The 26,988-nt window shown below is 40.2% G+C and overlaps 1 protein-coding gene across 1 annotated transcript in view; it reads left to right on the top strand.

The window, feature by feature from the left end:
* The window catches only part of WDR31 (WD repeat domain 31), a 144,657-nt gene that overhangs the window by 62,043 nt on the left and 55,626 nt on the right, over positions 1–26,988 (top strand). The window contains exons 5-6 of the mRNA XM_053695335.1: positions 10,034–10,134; positions 12,575–12,642. Coding sequence (XP_053551310.1) covers positions 10,034–10,134; positions 12,575–12,642 — 169 coding nt within the window. The remainder of the gene's footprint in view (positions 1–10,033; positions 10,135–12,574; positions 12,643–26,988) is intronic.

Here is a 26,988-nt window from a genome sequence, read left to right on the forward strand (position 1 = left end):
TGAAAATTTTTGAATCGTTATGTAAGAGTACCAACTTTAAAGATGGTGACTATAAGCACATTATATGTCCACAATAGACTTGCAGGATGCATACCTTCATATTCCGATTCATCCAGAACATTATCAGTTTCTGAGATTCTCTTTTCTAAACAAGCATTACCAATTTGTTGCTCTTCTATTTGGCCTAGCAACAGCTCCAAAAATCTTGTCAAAGGTTCTGGGTGCCCTACTCTCTGTAATCAGAGAACAGGATATTGTGGTGTTTCCTTATTTGGACGATATCTTGGTACTATCTCAGTCTTTGCGTACTGCAGAATCTCACATGAATCAACTAGTGTTGTTTCTTTGGAAACATGGTTGGAGGATCAATTTACCAAAAATTTCTTGATTCCTCAGACAAGGGTCACCTTTTTAGGCTTCCAGATAGATTCAGTGTCCATGACTCTGTCTCTAACAGACAAGAGACATTTAAAATTGGTTGCAGCATGCCGGCACCTTCAGTCTCAGTCATTCCCTTCAGTGGCTATGTGCATGGAAGTTTTAGGTCTCATGATTGCAGCATCGGACGCGATCCCCTTTGCTCGTTTTCACATGAGACCTCTACAGTTTTGTATGCTGAATCAATGTACGACACTCTCTGACATGGTGGATAGCTCACCATCGTTTAATTAAAGGGGCTTCTTTTGTTCTGCCAACCTGGACTGTGATCACAACAGATGCGAGTCTTTCAGGTTGGGGAGCTGTTTGGGGATCTCTGACAGCACAAGGGGTTTGGAAATCTCAAGAGGTGAGATTACCAATAAATATTTTAGAACTCCGTGCCATTCTCAGGGCTCTTCAGTTCTGGCCTCTGCTAAAGAGAGAACAGTTTATTTATTTTCAGACAGACAATATCACAACTGTGGCTTATGTCAATCATCACGGTGGGACTCACAGTCCCCAAGCTATGAAAAAAGTATCTCGGATACTTGCCTGGGCGGAATCCAGCCCCTGTCTAATCTCTGCGGTTCATATCCCAGGTGTAGACAATTGGGAGGCGGATTATCTCAGCCGCAAGACTTTACATCCAGGGTAGTGGTCTCTCCATCCAGATGTGTTTTCTCAGATTGTTCAGATGTGGGGTCTTCCAGAGATAGATCTCATGGCCTCTCATCTAAACAAGAAACTTCCCAGATACCTGTCCAGGTCCAGGGATGTTCGGGCGGAAGCAGTGGATGCGCTGACACTTCCTTGGTGTTATCATCCTGCTTACATCTTCCCACCTCTAGTTCTCCTTCCAAGAGTGATCTCCAAAATCATCATGGAACAGTCTTGTGTGTTGCTGGTGGCTCCAGCATGGCCACACAGGTTTTGGTATGCGAATCTGGTTCGGATGTCCAGTTGCCCGCCTTGGCCATTTCCGTTACGGCCGGACCTACTATCTCAAGGTCCGTTTTTCCATCAGGATCTCAAATAATTAAATTTGAAGGTATGGAAATTGAACGCTTAGTTCTAAGTCATAGAGGTTTCTCTGACACAGTGATTAATACTATGTTACAAGCTCGTAAATCTGTCTCTAGAAAGATTTATTATAGAGTTTGGAAGACTTACATTTCATGGTATTCTTCTCATAAATTCTCCTGGCATTCTTTTAGAATTCCTAGAATTTTACAGTTCCTTTAGGATGGTTTGGATAAGTGTTTGTCTGCAAGTTCCTTGAAAGGACAAATCTCTGCTCTTTCTGTTTTATTTCACAGAAAGATTGCTATACTTCCTGATATTCACTGTTTTGTACAGGCCTTAGTTCGTATTAAGCCTGTCATTATATCAATTTCTCCTCCTTGGAGTCTTAATTTGGTTCTGAAGACTTTACAGGCTCCTCCATTTGAGCCTATGCATTCTTTGGACATTAAACTACTTTCTTGGAAAGTGTTGTTCCTTTTGGCTATCTCTTCTGCTAGAAGAGTTTCTGAGCTATCTGCTCTTTCTTGTGAGTCTCCTTTTCTGATTTTTTTTATCAGGATAAGGCAGTTTTGCGGACTTCTTTTCAATTTTTACCTAAGGTTGTGAATTCTAACAACATTAGTAGAGAAATTGTTGTCCCTTCCTTGTGTCCTAATCCTAAGAATTCTTTGGAGAGATCCTTACATTCTTTGGATGTGGTAAGAGCTTTGAAATATTATGTGGAAGCTACTAAAGATTTCAGGAAGACTTCCAGTCTATTTGTTTTATTTTCTGGTCCTAGGAAAGGTCAGAAGGCTTCTGCTATTTCCTTGGCTTCTTGGTTGAAACTTTTGATTCATCAAGCTTATTTGGAGTCGGGTCAGGCCCCGCCTCAGAGAATTACAGCTCATTCTACTAGATCAGTCTCCACTTTGTGGGCTTTTAAGAATGAAGCTTCAGTTGATCAGATTTGCAAAGTGGCGACTTGGTCCTCTTTGCATACATTTACTAAATTCTACCGTTTTGATGTATTTGCTTCTTCGGAAGCAGTTTTTGGTAGAAAAGTTCTTCAGGCAGCTGTTTCAGTTTGATTCTTCTGCTTTTTGATTTAAGTTTTTTTCTTTCAAAAATGAAAATAAACTTTTTTTTTTTTTTTGGGTTGTGGATTAATTTTTTCAGCGAAATATGGCTGTTTTTATTTTTATTCCCTCCCTCTCTAGTGACTCTTGAGTGGAAGACTCCACATCTTGGGTATTGATATCCCATATGTCACTAGCTCATGGACTCTTGCCAATTACTTGAAAGAAAACATAATTTATGTAAGGATTTACCTGATAAATTCATTTCTTTCATATTGGCAAGAGTCCATGAGGCCCACCCTTTTTATGGTGGTTATGATTTTTTGTATAAAGCACAATTATTTCCAAATTTCCTTTGTTGATGCTTTCTACTCCTTTCTTTATCACCCCACTGCTTGGCTATTCGTTAAACTGAATTGTGGGTGTGGTGAGGGGTGTATTTGTGGGCATTTTGAGGTTTGGGAAACTTTGCCCCTCCTGGTAGGATTGTATATCCCATATGTCACTAGCTCTTGGACTCTTGCCAATATGAAAGAAATGAATTTATCAGGTAAGTTCTTACATAAATTATGTTATTTCTATAGCTGATGTTGCTGCTGCTTCAACTTTTTGGTTGGACAGTCTAGCACAGCAGTTACTATATCCTGATTTGTCTAGCATTGTTCTTTTATTTCAACATGCTAATCATTTCATTTGTGATGCTATATTTGATATTATTAATAATTAATATCAAATATATCTCGTTAGCCATTCTATCTAGAAGAGCTTTATGGCTTAAATCATGGAATGCTGATATGGTATCTAAATCTAGATTACTATCTCTATCTTTTCAAGGTAATAATTTATTTAGTTCTCAATTGGATTCTATTATCTCCACTATCACTGGGGGTAAGGGAGTTTTTCTGCCCAAGATAAGAAATCTAATGGTAAATGTAAAGCTCCCAATCGTTTTTGTTCCTTTCGTCAGATTAAAGAACAAAAAAAACACTCCTTCCCCTAAGGTCTCTGGTTCCAATTGGAGACCATCCACAAATTGGAATAAATCCAAGCCTTATAAGAAACCAAATACAGCCCCTAAGACTTCATGAAGGTGCGGCCCTCAAACCAGTTCAACTGGTGGGGGGCAGATTGAAATTGTTTCAAGATATTTGGGCAGATTCTGTCCAAAATCAGTGGATTCAGGATATTGTTTCTCTCGAATATGTCTCAGAATAAGACCTCCGATGGGAAGATTCTTTCTTTCCCATTTTCCTCCAACAAACCCTGTGAAGGCTCAGGCTTTTCTCAAGTGTGTTTCAGATCTAGAGCTTTCAGGGGTGATTGTTCCAGTTTCTCAACAGCAACATGGTTTGGGTTTTTGTTCAAATCTGTTCATTGTCCCAAAGAAGGAAGATTCATTCAGACCAATTCAGGATCTGAAATCTCTAAACCAACTAAGTCCCAACTTTCAAGATGGTGACTATAAGGACTATTCTGCATTTTGTTCAGCAAGGTCATTTCATGTCCACAATAGAATTACAGGACGCTTATCTTCACATTCCGATTCATCCAGACCACTATCGGTTTCTGAGATTCACCTTTCTAGACAAGCATCACCAATTTGTCGCTCTTCCATTTGGCCTAGCAACAGCTCCGAGAATCTTTTCAAAGGTTCTTGGTGCCCTTTGGCATATGTTAATCATCAAGGGGGAACTGTCAGGGTTTTTTCCCTGTTTTGTTTGTCATGTGCTGCTGGCAGCCATTTTACTCGCCTCTCTTGCTGACTCTGGTGCATACTGTGTGATGCTGCTCATTTCCTGCACTTCCTTTTATGGCCAGACTGGTGTACATCATCCGTGTGAGTCAGGATGCAGTCTCAGAATTGTGATGTCATCACTTATTATTTAAAGGGCCTCTGTTCAGTATGCTTTGCCCTTGCGTTGTCTCAGACCTGTTTGTGAGAGCTCCTGTGTTTACCTGGCTGTCTGACGTCCCTCCTGGTTCCTGATCCCTGGCTGGTTCCTGACTCTGTTGTTCTCCTTGTTCCTGATTCCGGCTCGTCTGACTACTCACTTTGGCTCCTAAATCGACTCGTCTTACTATTCGCTTTGGCTCCTGACTTGGCTCGTATGCCTACCAGCTCTGGTTTTGATTCCTGGCTTATTTGACTTGTGGACTTTTTATAATTTTTTGCTATTAATAAAGGTGTTATTATTTTTGCACTTCTCGTCTCAGTCTGATTCCTGGCATCCTGACAGGAACTCGCTGTCCTTCAGCAATGAAAGAAGTATCTCTGATACGTTCTTGGACAGAATCCAACTCTTGTCAGATTTCTGTGATTCATATCCCAGGAGTAGACAATTGGGAAGCAGATTATATCAGTTGGCAGACTTTACATCTGGGAGAGTGGTCTCTCCATCCAGATGTGTTTTTTCAATTGGTACAGATGTGGGGTCTTCCAGAAATAGATCTGATCGGCCCTCACATCTGAACAAGAAGCTTCCAAGATACCTTTCCAGGTCCAAGGATCCTCAGGCAGAGATGGTGGATGCTCTAGCACTTCCTTGGTTTTACCAACCTGCTTACATTTTTCCGCCTTTGGTTCCTCTTCCAAGGGTGATCTCCAAGATCATAATGGAACGATCTTATGTGTTTCTGATAGCTCCAGCATGGCCTCACAGGTTTTGGTATGCGGACCTTGTCAGGATGTCCAGTTGCCAGCCTTGGCCACTTCCTTTAAGGCCAGACTTTCTGTCTCAGGGGCCGTTTTTCCATCAGAATCTCAAATCTCTAAATTTGATAGCATGGAAATTGAACGCTTAGTGCTTAGTCATCGAGGTTTCTCTGACTCAGTGATTAGCACTATGATACAGGCTCGTAAGTCTGTTTCAAGGAAAATTTATTATCAGGTTTGGAAAACCTATATTTCATGGTGTTCAACTCATGATTATTTTTGGCATTCTTTTAGAATTCCTAGGATTTTACAGTTTCTTCAGGATGGTTTGGATAAGGGATTGTCTGCAAATACTTTGAAAGGACAAATTTCTGCTCTTTCTGTTTTATTTCATAGAAAGATTGCTAAACTTCCTGATATTCACTGTTTTGTTCAGGCTTTGATTTGTAACAAACCTGTTATTAAATCTATTTCTTCTCCTTAGTCTCAATTTGGTTTTTGAAGACTCTACAGACTCCTCCTTTTGAGCCTATGCATTCTCTGGACATTGATTTGCTTTCTTGGAAATGTATTATTTATTTTGGCTATTTCTTCTGCTAGAAGAGTTTCTGAATTATCTGCTCTCTCTTGCGAGTCTCCTTATCTAATTTTCCATCAAGATAAAGCTGTTTTGCAGACTTCATTTACATTTTTGCCTAAAGTTGTGAATTCTAACAACATCAATAGTGAAATTGTTGATCCTTCTTTATGTCCTAATCCTAAGAATACTCTTGAAAGGTCTTTACATTCTTTGGATGTGGTAAGAGCTTTGAAATATTATATTGAGGCTACTAAAGATTTCAGAAAGACTTCTAGTCTATTTGTTATTTTTTTCTGGCTCCAGGAAAGGTCAGAAAGCTTCTGCTATTTCTCTGGCTTCTTAATTGAGACTTTTGAATCACAAAGCTTATTTGGAGGCGGGGCAGTCTCCACCTCAGAGAATTACAGCTCATTCTACTAGATCAGTTGCCACTTCTTGGGCTTCAGTTGATCAAATTTGCAAAGCAGCAACTTGGTCTTCTTTGCATACTTTTAGTAAATTTTACCATTTTGATGTGTTTGCTTCTTTAGAAGCAGCCTTTGGTAGAAAGTTTCTTCAGGCAGTTGTTTCAGATAATGCCTTTGTTTTCAGTTTTTTGAAATTTTTAAGAAAACTTAATTATTTTTTGGATTTAATTTCTCAGCGGTTATAGCTGTTTTTATTTTATCCCTCAACACAACAAAGTATCTCCTTGTTAAAGTGTTAAATTTAGTGGGAAACAATCCTCCAATACATCCACAAATATTGCAATGGGAAAAAGTGGCTTACCCCTTCTCCTCGCAGAGTAACAAGCTTGCGGTACGTACAGGTGCGGTCACTATCAGGGCTCACTCGGCTCCCGTGGTTTGTCTCACTGCAACGAGTGCCTTTCCGTAACGCTTATGAATTCTCTCATACTTTAACGTCCCTTGCCGCAACACCTTGTGATGTCACCGGGGGCGCTTCCAGACTGTACCTCTGTGGATACAGAGAGCTGAACGGATCCTCCCCTCAAATGGGTAAACAGCCAATCCACTGGCTCCTCCAATGATGTCACCAGGGGTGTGTAGATCCAGTTCCACTGCAATTGGTCAGTAACGGGTCGGCTTCAGCAATCCACGGCATGGAACGGATTTCAGCAACAGAAAGTCACCAGCTGTGCTCACTAGTTTTGGTCAAAATACGGAGTAAGTAGCAGAGAGTAAGGAGCACCAGCCAGAGGCGTATTAAAAATACTACTTTATTGTAAACTATGTAAAACACCTAGTAAACCAGGCCGAGACACAAGTTAGGAGGTCAGCAAACAAACATCTGACGCGTTTCGGCTCTAAGCCGTAATCAAAGCTGCAGCTTGGTAGGAATGTATATCCCATACCTCACTAGCTCATGGACTCTTGCCACTATTAAATAAATGAATTTATCTGGTAAGTTCTTACATAAATTATGTTTTTTTGCTTTTTGCATTTCTACTTTTGTCATTTCTTTTGTGGTTCATAATGTTTCTCTGTGTTCAATATCACATCCTAGGTATATAGCCATTTATTATTGCTGGTAATATTCTGTTAATTAGATTTAAACTACGCATATAAAGCATCACTTTTGTTTCCACTGATGTTGGTGACAAACCCTTTCTGTTTTATAGTTACAATAATTTAAACTGTCTAGATAAGAAATATATATGAAACCCAAACATTTTCTTTTTGTGATTCAGACAGAGCATGCAATTTAAAAAAAAGTTTCCAATTGACTTGTATTATCAAATGTGCTTTGTTCTCATGGTTTTCTTTGTTGCAGAGTTACCAAGGTAAATGTCTGACACTCTACATGGCAGGAAATAGTGCTGCTATCTTGTGCTCTTGCAAATGGATAACATTCTTGCAACAATCCTGCTGTATAGTGTTCCAGACACGTGCACGCTCCTGAGCTTACGTCCATCCTTTTCAACAAAAGATACCAAGAGAAAGAAGAAAATTTGATAATAGGTGTAAATTAGAAAGTTGTTTAAAATTGCATGCTCTATCTGAATTATGGAAGAAAACTCTTAGGTTTTATGTCCCTTTAAAAACATTGTTGTACTAAAAAGCTGTCAGGATATTATACTATATGTGTCCCTTTATATGTAACAGACATCAGAGTGGGACTAATTCATTGCACAAAACAGAGGATTTTTTTTTCTAGCAAATAAAAAAATCCCTTTCACCCTAGCACTAGTAAGCTTCAAGTGCAGGCACACATAGTTATTAAAAAGCCAAAACAAAGACAAATTTGCCAAACACTGTGCAGTACGTTTATTAAGCTGTTAATGAATTCCTCTGCATAAGTAAACACAGGAAATAGTGGCACAGTATAGTGTGTGCTACAGCAGACTGTGTGTATAAAGCTCCACCGTGCTTTTTCTGCTAATAAACTACTAAAAACTATCACAAACTAAGACACGGGTTCCACCACATGAAGCCAATATAAAGGCCATCTTTAGGTATAAAAATAAATATATATACATATAGACTAAATACATACAGAGAGAAGTGCACTCACAGGAACGAACAACAGCCTCAATAACATTGTTAGCCTGTTCTATGGCGATTTACCCTCTGGGTGCAGCTTCTTTTAGCCCAGTAATGCTTTTCACAGAGAAGAACTTCCCTGTAGTATATCAGTCTGATCCCGCCTATTACGGTCAGTCCAGCACCGAAATACCAGGCAATTCCTCTCTGAACAAGGAACACAGCAACCCCAGACGATCGTTTCGGCCTTCATTGGGCCTCGTCAGTGAGGTGTAGCAGTATTCCTCTAAGCACACTGAGCAAGGAGTCCACGTCTGGTTTCCCCTTTTTCCCATAGGGAGACTAAATACACACAGAGAGAAGCACACTCACAGGAACGAACAACTGGCTCAATACCATTGTTAGCCTTTTCTATGGCATTTACCACCTGGGTGCAGTTTCTTTTAGCCCAGTAATGCTTTTCACAGAGAAGAACTTTCCTGTAGTATATCAGTCTGATCCCGCCTATTACGGTCAGTCCAGCGCCGAAATACCAGGCAATAGGCGGGATCAGACTGATATACTACAGGAAAGTTCTACTCTGTGAAAAGCATTAGTGGGCTAAAAGAAGCTGCACCCAGGTGGCAAATCGCCATAGAACAGGCTAACAATGGTATTGAGCCAGTTGTTCGTTCCTGTGAGTGCATTTCTCTGTGTGTGTATGTGTGTGTATATATATATATATAAAATAGGTAAAGTCAGATATCGAGTAATTCTCGGATTACCCAGGTAAAACTGACATTACCTAGCGGCTGTGGCTAAAGCCCAATGTAAGATCATACATTGGGTTTTACCCAGGAAAATCCTAGGATTACCCAATCACTTCTGGATAAAGCTAATTAAAGCACTATTTTCGTCCTTTGAAGAAAATAATTATTTTGCAAATCACTGCATCAAACATATATACAATGCACTGTAATTCCCCATCTTCACTATTCTTTTTGTCTCTGCCTGGGGGGTTCAAGGTTCACTTGGGGTGGATTCCAGAGGATCAATGGGGCGCCTTCCTTGAACCCCCCAGGCAGAGGCAAAAAAAAATAGTGTAGATGGGCTTTATCCAGAAGCGTTTGGGTATCCTAGAATTACTCGGGTAAAGCCTGATGTATGAAGTTAAAATTACATTTTCATGATTCAGATAGAGAATGTCATTTTAAACAACTTTCCAGATTACCTTTGTTATCAAATTTGCTTCATTGTCTTGCTATCCTTTGCTGGAGAATCATCTTAGGAGCAGCAATGTGCTACTGGGAGCTAGCTGAACACACCTGTTGATAGAAGAGGAATATATATGTAGTCAACAATCAGCAGCTAGCACTCGGTAGCGTATTGCTGTGCATTAGCCTACTTAAGTATGCTTTTCAACAAAGGATACCAAGAGAAAAGCAAATTTAATAACAGATGTAAATTGGAAAGTTGTTTAAAATTGAATGCTCTATCCTGATCATGAAAGTTTAATTTTGATATTACAGTTTATGGTTTGTTTGTTTTTTGTAAAAAAATGTATATTCATTTTGTATCACTATAACCCTTTCTCGCCGGGACTTATTTGTCTACATCGGAACTAAGTGCCGATGTAAACAAATAAGTAAAAATTGAAATCACGCTATTGCTAGGCACGCTCCCAGCTTGTGATGATTCCATATAGTTAGTGACTAAGGTTTTAGGACATTCCATGCCATCCTAACGGCGCTAAAGCCCAGCGCAGTTAGGGCGGCATGGAAAGGGTTAATGAGTGATTTTAGAGCAGACTAATAAGGTTGTTTCCGTATGTTTGCAGACTCCACCCAGCTGGTTACTGGCTCACGGGACAACACCCTCTGCAAGTGGGATGTCGAGTCTGGAAAATGTCTACAAAAAGCCGCTATCTCCAGAAACTTGGTATATGTCATGTTTTTGTATTAGTGTGTCCCCTGTAAAAATGCATTTTACATTAATGGAAGTAACTAGATTAATCTCCAACATCAAACGCTCCACTGGTCTTATCATTGCTAATGTTATTCTATTGTAGCTAATTCACTAAAGCTTGCTTGTCTCTCCATTCATTAATGAATATGCTGCATAGTCTGACATACAAGCTTGTAAAACTGTACAGATTGAATATATATATTAATGAGGTTTGCCTGGCGGAACCAGGAGTTCACAGTGAGTTGCGAACTTACCTTCATAGAAATTAATGAAGCTCACTAGGATGCAGACTCTCGCAGGGAAGAGCGAATGTGACACATATAGGGTCGCCACCTCAGCCATGTTTTCCTGGACACTTATGAGTTACACATGCTTCAGGGTGTGCAGGGAGGAACATAAATTGTGTTTCTGGACAGCACTATTTATATGCACTATTCATATTCCTTCTTGCATACCCTGCAGCATGTGTAACTTATAAGTCTCCAGGAATACATGGCCGAGGTGGCAACTGTAGACACATAGGGCTCGATTTATCAAGCCCTTTGCCTTCCTACGACTGCAGGTTCTCACAAGAGAACCTGCAGTCAGTATTTTTCAAGCAGCGCTCATCAGACTGCTGCTTTCTAATCTCATCTCTGCCTCTTAGGTGGAGAATTTCAATCTCCCCGGTCTCGTCCAAGCGGGGAGATTGACAACGCCTGCCTGCTTGTGATTGGCTGTGCGCGGGCAGGGGGTGGGATTGCACGCGAGCGCAAAATAGTGCTTGCATGCAATCTTAAATTCCGGCAGCGGATTGCTGCACGCAGAGGCAAGCTGGGGCGGACAGGGGCGAATATGTCCATCCCTGTCCGCCCTAACTTGATAAATCAAGCCCATAGCAGACACTGATAGCAACATTCTTGAAGCACATACAAATCAAATTTCAATGTTAGTTACCTTGCATTTATTTCTAGTTTTATATACATATTGTTTTTCATCATTCTAATAAGCGCAATTGGTATTTTGAAACAAACTCACCATCCTACATTCAGCAAGATGAAACTGCAGGACCTACAGGTGTAATATGTTTAGAATATTTCAATACTAATTGTTTGAAAACTTAAAGGGATAGGAAAGTCAAATTTAAACTTGCATGGTTCAGATAGAGCATGTAATTAAGACACTTTATATTCACTTCTATTTTCAAATGTGCTTCATTCTCTTGGTTTCCATTGCTGAAAAAGAATATGCACATATCTTATGCTAGTGAGAGCTAGCTGCTGATTGGTGCCTGTACACATTTGTCTCTTGTGATTGGCTAACTAGATGTGTTCATCTAGCTGCTAGCAGTGCAATGCTTTTCCTTCAGCAAAGGATGACAAGAGAATGAAGAAAATTTGATAATAGAAGTAAATTGGAAAGTTGTTTAAATTTGTATGTTCTATCCAAACCATGAAAGAACATTTCCCCTATATATGCTCTAGGAAACACCCCTGTTCAACCCAGTCACCTAATGCTACAAGACTTTTGCAAAAAAAATATAAGAAACCCTTATCATTTTTAAATCTTATATACAATTTAAAATTTGTTTTTGGATATTACTGTGTACTTTAAGTAGAAATATGATAATTTACATAGAATATGTTTTTTTCCCTGTGTAATGTAAGGGGATTTGTAATGTAAATTTGTAACACTAGTTTAACTGTACTGTTTATACACTTTTTATGCATAATATGATGCATGCTTTTCACAGAGTACATTAAATGGATACTGAACCCAATTTACTCCTATTATCAATTTTTTTTAGTAAGCTTGAGCCGGCCCATCTTTGGTTCAGCACCTGGGTAGCGCTTGGTGATTGGTTGCTAGATGTAGCTACCAATCAGCAAGCGCTATCCAGGGTGCTGAACCAAAACTGGGCAGACTCCTAAGCTTTACATTCTTTTTTTTTTTCCAAATAAAGATACCAAGAGAACGAAGAAAAATTGATAATAGGATTAAATTCGAAATTTGCTTAAAATTGCTGCTATAGCAGAATCATGAAAGAAAAAAATTTTGGGTTCAGTATCCCTTTAAATACTCTTTGGTTGAGCCAATGAGGTGTATATGTGCACCCACTCCTGCTTGATAATTTAAGTAAATCTGTGGCTGTGCATATATGCCTCTTGTCATTGACTCACTTGATCTGTTCAGCTAGCTCCCTGTAATGCAATGTAGCTCCTTCAACAAAAGATACCAAGAGACTGAAGAAAATGTAATAGAAGTAAATTTAAAAGCTGTTTAAAATTGCTCTATCTGAATCATGATAGTTTAATTGTATTTTACTGTCTCTTTAAATGCAGTTCTTTTGACATAGCTTTATAGATAGACCTCTTGAATAGAAACTTTTCTGAAAATCTAAACATAACAATGTGTGTCAATGTATGCCCTATAGGTTACTCATCTGTGTTGGGTGCCCGGTGAGTGTTCTGTTGTCCAGACCTCTGAAGACAAAATTATACGGTATGTACCACAATCTACATGATTCAGCATTAGTCTATAGTATGATTTCAATTCTTAACAAAATGTAATCTCCAACAGCACTTAGAAGCTGTAAACAGAAGCCTGGCACACATTTATGTATAAAAATGTGTTTTTAAGTGGTTCTTGGACAGAATTCCGAAGCACACATGTCCGAGAGACTATATTCCAAGTGGAGAAATGACTGACAGTCACAATTGGCTGACGTTTATTTCTCTTAACTCTCTGGCCCACGTACGCTACTCACTATCAGATGGTAAAGCCTTATTATACAAGAACATTCGTCCGAGGGCAGATACGCTCCAGAGTGTTCTGTTATAATCATTGCCTTGGGCTTCTCAACCTCCTCTGGGTCCCACCCCCACGATGTGCTTTTAACACATTCCCCTCCCCTTACATATCCTATTACCTTCCCCATAAATATAATTATAAGTTAATATATTATAAAAAATAACAAATATGTAAGCTAATATAATATAAAAAAATGTTAAAAATATAACCTTATTTAATTGTTTTATTTTTGTATTATTTTAAATAAAGATTTATGACGTTAGAGTGAGGCTGTGATGGGTCCATGCGGAGTGGAGTGTGATTAGAATTGGAAGCCGCGGCCTGACTGTTATCCAACGGACATTTGTCTGTCGGATTATTATCTATCGCACAATTGTCCATCGTATAACAGTCCGGCCACGCTTTTTAATAGATAAGAAAACAGTGTCATCTTGGTGAATTAAAGGGACATCCCAGCCAAAATTGGAAAAGACATGGGTGCATTTCTCTTTTGAATAGAAGCTATATACGTATTGGCATAAATGCTGCTAGTAAAAGTTAAAGCTGTTTCAAAAGTGTATTTACGTATGCACCGTGCACCAGCATTTTAAACACAACACAGGCTCATTGATCCTAAGGTGCTTGTACCTTCTGGTAATGAATCAGTTTGTTTATTGCTGACATGATACAAGCCCCACTGGTGCTCTGAGCAGCTGCAGTATTTAAAATGCTGGTGCACTGAGATATCTAGCTATGCTTCTCGTGCACGTGCAGAGATAAATGTTAACACTAAAACAGTAATACATTTTTCTAGAAGCATTTTTTTCCAACACATGTATATTACAAATATGTTTCTATTCAAAGATTTAATTAATCTATGTGCATTTCAATTTTGACCATAATGTCCCTTTTAAACCAAAAAAGAGAGGCAGCGCTAAACTAGCACGGATATACTAGGGATAAATAACTAAAAATATAAGAAATCTTAAAATAATACAATTTATTCAACAATATTAAGCATGCATGCCGTTAACTCACCTATAAGATCCACAGGGACGTCTCCCTTAAAAATAATTTAAAAATGGGCAGGGGCGGAGCCAAGCCGTGCTGGTACATTGCAGCACATTAGGAGAGCTCCTTAGTAGCCAACACTCTCTATCCTATTTTCATGGGGCCCGGAGAGTCTCTACCCTAACTAACAAAGGTATCAATTACCCTCAAGATTCAGGATATAGTCAAACTCGCCGCTGGCCGTATCTCTACAGCTTTCGCTGGAGAAGCAGTTTTAGATCCCAGAGAGCCGGCATTTTGAATTGCGGCATAGCATCACCGAACTAACATCTACCCACCATCATACTCCGGCAATTGCACACGGGTTGTGAGGCGCCCGGACCACGTCAGCTACACAATCTCTAACGTACCTGGTAAGAGCGGAACTTGCAAAGGGCCTTACATCACCATAGCACACGCTGGCAAACCAGCTCCCACGTGGCTAGGCAACAGCCGCAACTCTGAGAAAAACTGTGAGTACGATTAAGCTATAACACGCAGGCTGACAAAACACTACTCCATCACTGCTTACATAAAGTCTTGGTATTTAAACCACACGATTGAGCTTTGTCACCTTACAAAACAATAGACCAGAAAAAGGGGTCAAGAATCTAAACATCCCACTCAAGGACTGAATATAGATATTGAAATACAGAGCAAAAGGGAGCCTACAGTTATCCGCACCATCACTTGCTAAGGCGGACAAATAAACTAAAGTGAGAGATATAATTTTCATTTATTACACCGCCATTTCAGGACATATATAATATTCAAATAAAACAGGAAAGGCCAGAAAATGGACAAGCATACGAAACCACCAAACCAGAAACCATCTGTTTCCCCTTTTTTCCAAGCTACTGACCAAGCGACTAATGTTAGTTCTTCACCAAGCGATACACATGTTGTCGCACAAACCTCAGAGAATACATCCAGCCGACAAGATTCACTACAGGCTATGCAAATACAGCTAGCTATCTTACCCTCCAAATCAGACTAGGATTCTCTGAAGTAATTTATCATGGAAGAGCTTAGAGACCTTAAAAAGGATCTTAATGAAATGGGTTCAAGGATTGACTACCTAGAAGAGGGGCAGGAAGCTATGAATAACCTAGTCAGTTTGAATACACAATAAATCTCTATTCAAGACTCGATGATGCAATTATTACAAGATAAAGTTGAGGACCTGGATAATCTGCGAATACGCGGAATACCTGAGGATGTCATACAAGAACAACTTAAAGCTTACTGGAAAGGCCTTTTTCTGCATCTATTACCTTATTCCTCACCTTTACCTAATGAGGATATAGACAGAGTGCACAGGGCATTGCGCCCCCTTCCCATCGCTGGGGCTTTCCCTTTAGCCTGATTGTCTCACGTAATCGTTCACAACTCGTCTATAAAGACTTTAACGACCTAGACCATCTATCAAGAGCACTTAAACTTATGTTCACGCCACCTATGGAGGCTTCACTAGATCTGCCTCCTATCCCTGTGGATACCAGCTCCTTGAAACCAAAAGAGCGAAGATCTCACTGGAGTAGAGTGCAATTGTTGAGGAGAAAAACAGGCCCCTCCCTACCTGAAGAAGAAAGGCCCCCCTATGATCCTCATGAACTATAAAGTACCCATCTCTAGTTTATTTTATCTCACCTTGACTTTGATCAATATGGATCTACAGCCGCTGGCACATGAAGAAGAAAGGCTACCCCTGTGATGCCCATGATCTGCAAAGTATCCATCTCTAGTTTATCTCATCTTACTTTGATTCTGATCAAAATGGATCAAAAGCTGCTTACACAGCGGGGCCTTAAAGTTCAAATGGGTAATATACTACCAATTCTAGCACTGTCTTCTTTTAATAATCTGTTGTATTTTATTAAAAGGGACACTGAACCCAATTTTTTTCTTTCGGGATTCAGATAGAGCATGAAATTTTAAGCAACTTTCTAATTTACTCCATTTATCACATTTTCTTCATTCTCTTGGTATCTTTATTTGAAATGCAAGAATGTAAGTTTAGATGACAGCCCATTTTTGGTGAACAACCTGGATTGTCCTTGCTGATTGGTGGATAAATTCATCCACCAATAAAAAATTGCTGTCCATAGTACTGAACCAAAAAAAGCTTAGATGCCTTCCTTTTCAAATAAAGATAACAAGAGAACGAAGAAAAATTGATAATAGGAGTAAATTAGAAAGTTGCTTTAAATTGCATGCTCTATCTGAATCACAGAAGAAAAAATGTGGGTTCAATGTCCCTTTAATTTACAGTTGTTCTGTAGTGAAATACACTCACTACAAATGTTCATTACAATCCATGTTTACGATTGTACTTGCTTGTTAACTTTGTTATTCATTGTATTGTTAAATGTTTGTCTCAAGTTATCCACTCAGGTTTATATACTGTTGTACTCTATAAATGCTACTATGGTCCTACCAGGTCAGTTGCCCCCTCGTTGAATCATCAACATGGTCATGGATAGCACATTATCAAACATTAAAATAATATCTCATAATGTCAAAGGTCTCAATATCCCCCCCAAAAAGGTCAATGTCTATGAGAGACTATAAAAGAAGTTAAAGTGACATCTTGTTTCTCCAGGAGACCCATTTTAAGAGAGGACACAAACCCAAGTTACCCCTTAAGAAATTTGGATCAATCTATATGTCATCCCATTCCACTAAACTTAATGTTGTAGGTATAATGATTAGCAAAAAGCTCCCCTTCATTGAAACATCTATATATAAAGACAAAGAACGAAGGTACATAATACTAGTTGAAATACTATACCATAGACCTATAACATTAGTGAACATCTATGCCCCCAACAATGATCCATACCTCTTCTACCACCAATTATGCAATACAATTTTGGAGATTTCCAGAGGCAGTTTGGTAATTGGAGGGGATTTTAGCCTAGCATTGGACCCCAGTTTAGATTGCTCCACAGGCACCTCTTCGGTGTCAAGCTGTTTAAAACAGATTAAATTAGCCCTCGCCCAAATAGCAGTCCATGATACCTGGAAGCTTCAACATCCTTCCACAAAAGATTATACATTCTTCTCCCATCCCCATCAATCATATACTAGAATTGATTATTTAATGACCGACGTATCAAGTCTAGCACACGTTCAACATACAGACATCTACCCCATAACCTGTTCAGACCATGCCAAAATCAGTTGCACACGAAGATGGCCCACCTATTATGTCTACATAACATGTGGAAACTCGATGACTCTCTACTCGGAGCTCCAACAGCCCTCATTCAAATACAAAAATCTAGAATTGAATACATTCAAATAAATAATTCACCGGATATTGACATAAACCATATATGGAACGGCCACAAGTGTGTTATCAGAGGTGAACGTATTGCCCTAAAAGCAGCAAAAATAAAACAATATATATATATATAATCCCTATTGGACTACCTTAATAAATTACAAAACATACACAAAGCACTCCCCAAAAACCCCTCCTTATTAGAGAGCATAGAACACAAAAGAAGCCAACTTCATACTTTTCTAGGAAACAAAAATAAGGCCCTTTTCTCCAACATAGGTGTGTCCGGTCCACGGCGTCATCCTTACTTGTGGGATATTCTCTTCCCCAACAGGAAATGGCAAAGAGCCCAGCAAAGCTGGTCACATGATCCCCCCTAGGCTCCGCCTTCCCCAGTCATTCTCTTTGCCGTTGTACAGGCAACATCTCCACGGAGATGGCTTAGAGTTTTTTGGTGTTTAAATGTAGTTTTATTGCTTCAATCAAGAGTTTGTTATTTTAAAATAGTGCTGGTATGTACTATTTACTCTGAAACAGAAAGGAGATGAAGATTTCTGTTTGTAAGAGGAAGATGATTTTAGCAACCGTTACTAAAATCGATGGCTGTTTCCACACAGGACTGTTGAGATGAAGTAACTTCAGTTGGGGGGAACAGTGTGCAGACTTTTACTGCTTGAAGTATGACACATTTCTAACAAGACTCGGTAATGCTGGAAGCTGTCATTTTCCCTATGGGATCCGGTAAGCCATTTTAATAACAATTTATAAAGGGCTTCACAAGGGCTTTAAAGACTGGTAGACATTTTTCTGGGCTAAAACGTTTGTTTTATAGGCTTGTTTAATGGTTTGTTACTCTGAGGAGTTGTTTTTATCTGGGAATTTTGATAATAAAAACGGCAGGCACTGTATTGGACACCTTTTTCACTGGGGGCCTTCTCTAGTCATAGGCAGAGCCTCAGTTTCGCGCCACTAATGCGCAGTTGTTTTTTGGGAATCAAAGCATGCAGATGCATGTGTGAGGAGCTCTGATACACTGAAAAAGCGTGCTGAAGGCGTCATTTGGTATCGTATTCCCCTCTGGGCTTGGTTGGGTCTCAGCAAAGCAGATACCAGGGACTGTATAGGGGTTAAATGTAAAAACGGCTCCGGTTCCGTTATTTTAAGTGTTAAAACTTTCAAATTTGGTGTGCAATACTTTCAAGGCTTTATGACACTGTGGTGAAATTTTGGTGAATTTTGGACAATTCCTTCATACTTTTTCGCATATTCAGTAATAAAGTGTGTTCAGTTTAAAATTTAAAGTGACAGTAACGGTTTTATTTTAAAACGTTTTTTGTACTTTGTTATCAAGTTTATGCCTGTTTAACATGTCTGTACCATCAGATAGACTATGTTCTGTATTTCAGGAAGCCAAAGTTCCTTTTCATTTAAATAGATGTGATGCATGTGATAGTGAAAATGATGCCCAAGATGATTACTCTAGTGAGGGGAGTAAGCATGGTACTGCATCATCCCCTTATGTGTCTACACCAGTCTTGCCCACACAAGAGGCCCCTAGTACATCTAGTGCGCCTATTCTTCTTACTATGCAACAATTAACGGCTGTAATGGATAATTCTATTAAAAACATTTTAGCCAAAATGCCCACTTATCAGCGAAAGCGCGACTGCTCTGTTTTAGATACTGAAGAGCATGAGGGCGCAGATGATAATGGTTCTGACATGCCCTTACACCAGTCTGAAGGGGCTAGGGAGGTTTTGTCTGAGGGAGAAATTTCAGATTCAGGAAAAATTTCTCAACAAGCTGAACCTGATGTTATTACGTTCAAATTTAAATTGGAACATCTCCGCGCTCTGCTTAAGGAGGTGTTATCTACTCTGGATGATTGTGACAATTTGGTCATTCCAGAGAAATTATGTAAGATGGACAAGTTCCTAGAGGTCCCGGTGCCCCCCGAAGCTTTTCCTATACCCAAGCGGGTGGCGGATATTGTAAACAAAGAATGGGAAAGGCCCGGCATACCTTTTGTCCCTCCCCCTATATTTAAGAAATTGTTTCCTATAGTCGACCCCAGAAAGGACTTATGGCAGACAGTCCCTAAGGTCGAGGGGGCGGTCTCTACTTTAAACAAACGCACTACTATCCCTATAGAAGATAGTTGTGCTTTCAAAGATCCTATGGATAAAAAGTTAGAAGGTTTGCTTAAAAAGATGTTTGTTCAGCAAGGTTACCTTCTACAGCCAATTTCATGCATTGTTCCTGTTACTACAGCAGCGTGTTTCTGGTTTGATGAACTAGAAAAGTCGCTAGATAAAGATACCTCTTATGAGGAGATTATGGACAGAATTCGTGCTCTTAAATTGGCTAACTCTTTTACTCTAGATGCTACCCTGCAATTAGCTAGATTAGCGGCGAAAAATTCAGGGTTTGCTATTGTGGCGCGCAGAGCGCTTTGGCTAAAGTCTTGGTCAGCGGATGCGTCATCCAAGAACAAATTGCTTAATATTCCTTTCAAGGGGAAAACGCTGTTTGGCCCTGATTTGAAAGAGATTATTTCAGATATCACTGGGGGAAAGGGCCATGCCCTTCCTCAGGATAGGTCTTTCAAGGCTAAAAATAAACCTAATTTTCGTCCCTTTCGTAGAAACGGACCAGCCTCAAGTTCTACACCCTCTAAGCAAGAGGGTAATACGTCTCAAGCCAAGCCTGCCTGGAGGCCAATGCAAGGCTGGAACAAAGGAAAGCAGGCCAAGAAGCCTGCTACTGCTACAAAGACAGCATGAGATGTTGGCCCCCGATCCGGGACCGGATCTGGTGGGGGGCAGACTTTCTCTCTTCGCTCAGGCATGGGCAAGAGATGTTCTGGATCCTTGGGCCCTAGAAATAGTCTCCCAAGGTTATCTTCTGGAATTCAAGGAGCTACCCCCAAGGGGAAGGTTCCACAGGTCTCAATTGTCTTCAGACCACATAAAAAAACAGGCATTCTTACATTGTGTAGAAGACCTGTTAAAAATGGGAGTGATTCATCCCGTTCCATTAAAGGAACAAGGGATGGGATTCTACTCCAATCTGTTCATAGTTCCCAAAAAAGAGGGAACATTCAGACCAATCTTGGATCTCAAGATCCTAAACAAATTTCTCAGGGTTCCATCGTTCAAGATGGAAACCATTCGAACAATTCTTCCTACCATCCAGGAAGGTCAATTCATGACCACGGTGGATTTAAAGGATGCGTATCTACATATTCCTATCCACAAGGAACATCATCAGTTCCTAAGGTTCGCCTTTCTGGACAAACATTACCAGTTTGTGGCACTTCCATTCGGATTAGCCACTGCCCCAAGAATTTTCACAAAGGTACTAGGGTCCCTTCTAGCGGTGCTAAGACCGAGAGGCATTGCAGTAGTACCTTACTTGGACGACATTCTGATTCAAGCGTCGTCCCTGTCACAAGCAAAGGCTCATACGGACATTGTCCTAGCCTTTCTCAGATCTCACGGGTGGAAAGTGAACGTAGAGAAAAGTTCTCTATCTCCGTCAACAAGAGTCCCCTTCTTGGGAACAATAATAGACTCCTTAGAAATGAGGATTTTTCTGACAGAAGCCAGAAAATCAAAACTTCTAAACTCTTGTCAAGTACTTCATTCTGTTCTTCTTCCTTCCATAGCGCAGTGCATGGAAGTAATAGGTTTGATGGTGGCGGCAATGGACATAGTTCCTTTTGCGCGAATTCATCTAAGACCATTACAACTGTGCATGCTCAGACAGTGGAATGGGGATTATACAGACTTGTCTCCGACGATACAAGTAGATCAGAGGACCAGAGATTCACTCCGTTGGTGGCTGACCCTGGACAACCTGTCACAAGGGATGAGCTTCCGCAGACCAGAGTGGGTCATTGTCACGACCGACGCCAGTCTGGTGGGCTGGGGCGCGGTCTGGGAACCCCTGAAAGCTCAGGGTCTTTGGTCTCGGGAAGAATCTCTGCTACCGATAAACATTCTGGAACTAAGAGCGATATTCAATGCTCTCAAGGCTTGGCCTCAACTAGCAAAGGCCAAATTCATAAGGTTTCAATCAGACAACATGACGACGGTTGCGTATATCAACCATCAGGGGGGAACAAGGAGTTCCCTGGCGATGGAAGAAGTGACCAAAATAATTCAATGGGCGGAGACTCACTCCTGCCACTTGTCTGCAATCCACATCCCAGGAGTGGACAATTGGGAAGCGGATTTTCTGAGTCGTCAGACATTTCATCCGGGGGAGTGGGAACTCCATCCGGAAATCTTTGCCCACATAACTCAATTATGGGGCATCCCAGACATGGATCTGATGGCGTCTCGCCAGAACTTCAAGGTTCCTTCCTACGGGTCCAGATCCAGGGATCCCAAGGCGGCTCTAGTGGATGCACTAGTAGCACCTTGGACCTTCAACCTAGCTTATGTGTTCCCACCGTTTCCTCTCATTCCCAGGCTGGTAGCCAGGATCAAACAGGAGAGGGTATCGGTGATCTTGATAGCTCCTGCGTGGCCACGCAGGACTTGGTATGCAGACCTGGTGAATATGTCATCGGCTCCACCATGGAAGCTACCTCTGAGATAGGACCTTCTTGTTCAAGGTCCGTTCGAACATCCGAATCTGGCCTCACTCCAACTGACTGCTTGGAGATTGAACGCTTGATTTTATCAAAGCGAGGGTTCTCAGATTCTGTCATTGATACTCTTGTTCAGGCTAGAAAGCCTGTAACTAGAAAAATCTACCATAAAATATGGAAAAGATATATCTGTTGGTGTGAATCTAAAGGATTCCCATGGAACAAGATAAAAATTCCTAGGATTCTATCCTTTCTTCAAGAAGGTTTGGAGAAAGGATTATCTGCAAGTTCTTTGAAGGGACAGATTTCTGCTTGATCTGTTTTACTTCACAAAAAGCTGGCGGCTGTGCCAGACGTTCAAGCTTTTGTTCAGGCTCTGGTTAGAATCAAGCCTGTTTACAAAAATTTGGCTCCTCCCTGGAGTCTAAATCTAGTTCTTTCAGTTCTTCCGGGGATTCCGTTTGAACCCCTACATTCCGTTGATATAAAGTTATTATCTTGGAAAGTTTTGTTTTTGGTTGCAATTTCTTCTGCAAGAAGAGTTTCAGAGTTATCTGCTCTGCAGTGTTCTCCTCCATATCTGGTGTTCCATGCAGATAAGGTGGTTTTGCGTACTAAACCTGGTTTTCTTCCGAAAGTTGTTTCTAACAAAAATATTAACCAGGAGATAGTCGTGCCTTCTTTGTGTCCTAATCCAGTTTCAAAGAAGGAACGTTTGTTGCACAACTTGGATGTAGTTCGTGCTCTCAAATTTTACTTAGCAGCCACTAAGGATTTCAGACAAACATCTTCTTTGTTTGTTGTTTATTCTGGTAAAAGGAGAGGTCAAAAAGCAACTTCTACCTCTCTCTCTTTCTGGCTTAAAAGCATTATCCGATTGGCTTATGAGACTGCCGGACGGCAGCCTCCTGAAAGAATCACAGCTCACTCCACTTGGGCTGTGGCTTCCACTTGGGCCTTCAAGAACGAGGCTTCTGTTGATCAGATATGTAAGGCAGCGACTTGGTCTTCACTGCACACTTTTACCAAATTCTACAAATTTGATACTTTTGCTTCATCTGAGGCTATTTTTTGGAGAAAGGTTTTGCAAGCCGTGGTGCCTTCCATCTAGGCGACCTGATTTGTTCCCTCCCATCATCCGTGTCCTAAAGCTTTGGTATTGGTTCCCACAAGTAAGGATGACGCCGTGGACCGGACACACCTATGTTGGAGAAAACAGAATTTATGCTTACCTGATAAATTACTTTCTCCAACGGTGTGTCCGGTCCACGGCCCGCCCTGGTTTTTAATCAGGTCTGATGATTTATTTTCTCTAACTACAGTCACCACGGTATCATATGATTTCTCCTATGCATATTCCTCCTTTACGTCGGTCGAATGACTGGGGAAGGCGGAGCCTAGGGGGGATCATGTGACCAGCTTTGCTGGGCTCTTTGCCATTTCCTGTTGGGGAAGAGAATATCCCACAAGTAAGGATGACGCCGTGGACCGGACACACCGTTGGAGAAAGTAATTTATCAGGTAAGCATAAATTCTGTTTTTCTTAAGAAGATCTACTACGAAGGGGCTAATAAACATGGGAAAATGTTAGCACGTCAGCTTAAGAAAAGGTCACGTAAACATTACGTCATGGGAATTCATGATAACAGGCAAAATGTGGTCCTCTTCTGAAGATATTGCAAACGCCTTTAAAGACCACTAAGAGAAACTATATAACATAAGAGACATGACTGCTAACCCTAACCCAGAAGACATAACAGAATATCTAACCCAATTAAACCTTCCCACGATAACTAAAGAACAAAATTATGAATTTGAAGCCCCCTACTCAGAGGACAAACTCATAGAATCCATATCCTCACTTCCAACAGGCAAAGCCGCAGGACCTGACGGGTTTGGAAATACCTATTATATTCAATTTAAATAAATACTAGCTCCCCACCTCCTTAACTATTTTCAAAGTATCAACGACAATAGGTTGGTCCCTCCTTCTGTGCTAAAGGCTCACTCGGTTATACCTAAGCCCATTAAATCCTTAGATCCAATTTCTAGCTACTGCCCGATATCCCTCATAAATACGGACATTAAAATATTTGCCAAGGTAATGACAAACCGAATTAACCGGCTCCTCCCTAGCATCATACATTGAGATCAAGTATGTTTCATCCCTAGTCGGGAGGCTAAGGATGACACTGTCCGTTACTTACAATTAATTTGGTATTCTAATAATAAGAACATTCCCTCAGTTCTTATATCCACAGATGCCGAAAAGGCCTTTGATCGGGTCAACTGGTCTTTTGTAAGAGCTGCTCTAAAAGCCTTTGGCTTTGGCCCTTCAACTATAAACCATATATTCACGTTATATGCATCCCCTAGTGCACAAATCTTCATTAACGGCATATTATCTCCCCGCTTCCTATCACAAACGGTACCCGTCAAGGCTGTCCCTTCTCATCCCTGTTATTTGCTTGTTTAAGAGAAACCTTAGCAGCAAAAATCAGAAATAACCTAGAAATTACAGGTATCTCTATTGGGCAAGATGTCTACAAACTTTCATTATTCGTGGACGACATCCTTTTCACCCTTACTAATCCAGAAAAATCTATCCCACACTTATTAACAGAACTATCCACTTTGTAAAATCTAACAAACTTCCTAGTTAACCAAAGCAAGTCAGATATTATGGGTTTGTGTCTACCAAAACACTTAGAACTAATAATTAAAATTCAGTGCCCCTTTAAATGGTGTAACGGTGCAATGAAATACCTGGGTATTTTCCTAACCGACTCCCTGGACAAGGTTTACCAAATCAATTCCCTCCCAATTAAAGCAGAAATCATCCGTGACCTCTCTTCCTGGAGCTCAATAAAACTTTCTTGGTTGGGGCGAATAAACACTATTAAGATGAACATTTTCCCAAGATTGCTTTATATCATGCAAACACTGCCAATCCCACTACCACCCAGATACATTCCACAGATCCAACAACTATTTAGCTCATTTATATGGAAAAAAACCCCACCAGGAATTAATAAAATCACAATGTCACTCCCCAAAAGTCAAGGCGGACTAGGAATACCCGACCTAGAGGCTTATAGGACCTCCCATATTTCTACAGAGGATCCTGGATTGGAGGGCGAACAGGGAGCAGAAGAGATGGGTTCTACTAGACGAAAGCATTAATACATAATTGATACTTGCAAGCTTTTGCTGGAGCCCGACCTTTTCAAAGGAAAGCAAGCTGATTTCAAACCCCATTACAAGAGTAATTGCTTGTCAGTGGTAATCGGTGAATAGACATAACCCGTGTCTGTCCTCCAATCAGGGACCATTGACCTCATTAATTCACAACATAAACTTCTCAATATCTAAATTTGAGAAGCAACATAATTCAGAATACCCTTCGCGGGATATCCTGTTCTACCACATCACTGTGGACAACACCATTTGCACTCAAGACCAATTTATAGAAAATAGATTATAACTGGGCCGAGAACTGGTTCTCTTACAGGAGATTACACAATTACATCTCCTCACACCAACATTCCCGTAACATGACCCGCTCACCCACCAGTATTGAAAAACTATATCTAACTAACATTCCAGTAAAACATTTTCCCTCCATTATATATAAAATACTTACTCAACCCCTCCCTGGGAACCTGCCATATTCTATTGAAATGTGGGAAAGAGAACTAGGGGCAGTTATACTTCCACAAACAGCAATTAATGTTTTCTAACACTAAAACATCCTCTACATCAGCTTCCATACTGGAAGTCAACTATAAAATATTACATTGATGGTATATGACCCCCAGGAAGTTGCACCAACTGTTCCCTAATACTAATAACAGATGCTGGAGGTGTGGACACATGGAAGTGGAAGGGGACATATGTGGTGGTGGTGCTCACAAATATCATTACTGGTATAACATTATACGAGAAATTGAACAAATCCTTCAGACGTCCATCCCTCCTGATCCTCAGATATGGCTGTTAAACAGATCTTCCTTCCAAACACTTAATTCCACTTTTCCGAATTTTTACAAACAGCGTAAAAATCCTCATTGCTAGGAATTGGAAGTCTAAGGACATTCCAGACCTTGCAATGTGGAAAAACAAAGTTACAGAATTGTTTGAACTAGAAGAATACACTGCATTCAAAAATGGCAATAGAGATTAGTTTTATTGTATTACAAGCATTATGGGACGAATACATTAAAAATTCCATTAAAACTCCAACCATAGTTGGGAGTGAAGCTGAGTGCAATTAACTAAAATGTTTACTAATAACAACAACTGACTGATAATTAAATAAGAGTAGACCAAAATAATAACTATTTAGCAGTAGAATCTGTATCTGGTATTTTCAATATGTACCTGAAGAAATTGATCTTACGATGAGACACGGTTTTTTATTTATTACTATATCCTTTTTGACATGTATAATTATATATTATGTTCTTATGTAAATCCTGAGTCTGTTCAAATGACTTGTTTATCTATGCTAATATACTGTAAGAATTCTATTGCCTGAACTTTATGTTGTAACCTGAAAACAGATTCTTTTCAGTAAAAAGATTTAAAAAAAAAAAAAAAAAGTTACACACTAAAAAATGTCTAAAAAGCGTTGATCAATGTTGCATACAGCTTTAGTTTTGTGAGTTCACTGCTGGGAAGATATAGCGTAAGTGCTTTAAGATAAGCAAATACGGGGTCCGGTAACCCAATGCAGCACAGTGCAACGTTTATTTCTCTTGCAAGGTGTATCCAGTCCACGGATTCATCCTTACTTGTGGGATATTCTCATTCCCTACAGGAAGTGGCAAAGAGAACACACAGCAGAGCTGTGCATATAGCTCCCCCTCTGGCTCCGCCCCCCAGTCATTCTCTTTGCCGCTCTAACAAGTAGCATCTCTACGGGAGGGTAAAGTGAATGTGGTGTTAGATTTGTAGTTTTTATATCTTCAATCAAAAGTTTGTTATTTTTAAATAGTGCCGGTTTGTACTATTTACTCTCTAGCAGAAAGTGAAGAAGAATTCTGCTGAGAGGAAAATGATTTTAGCATGTTGTAACTAAAATCCACTGCTGTTCTCACACAGGACTGAGGAGTACCAGAAAACT

Source organism: Bombina bombina, chromosome 12 (assembly GCF_027579735.1).
Source record: "Bombina bombina isolate aBomBom1 chromosome 12, aBomBom1.pri, whole genome shotgun sequence".
Lineage (NCBI taxonomy): Eukaryota > Metazoa > Chordata > Amphibia > Anura > Bombinatoridae > Bombina > Bombina bombina.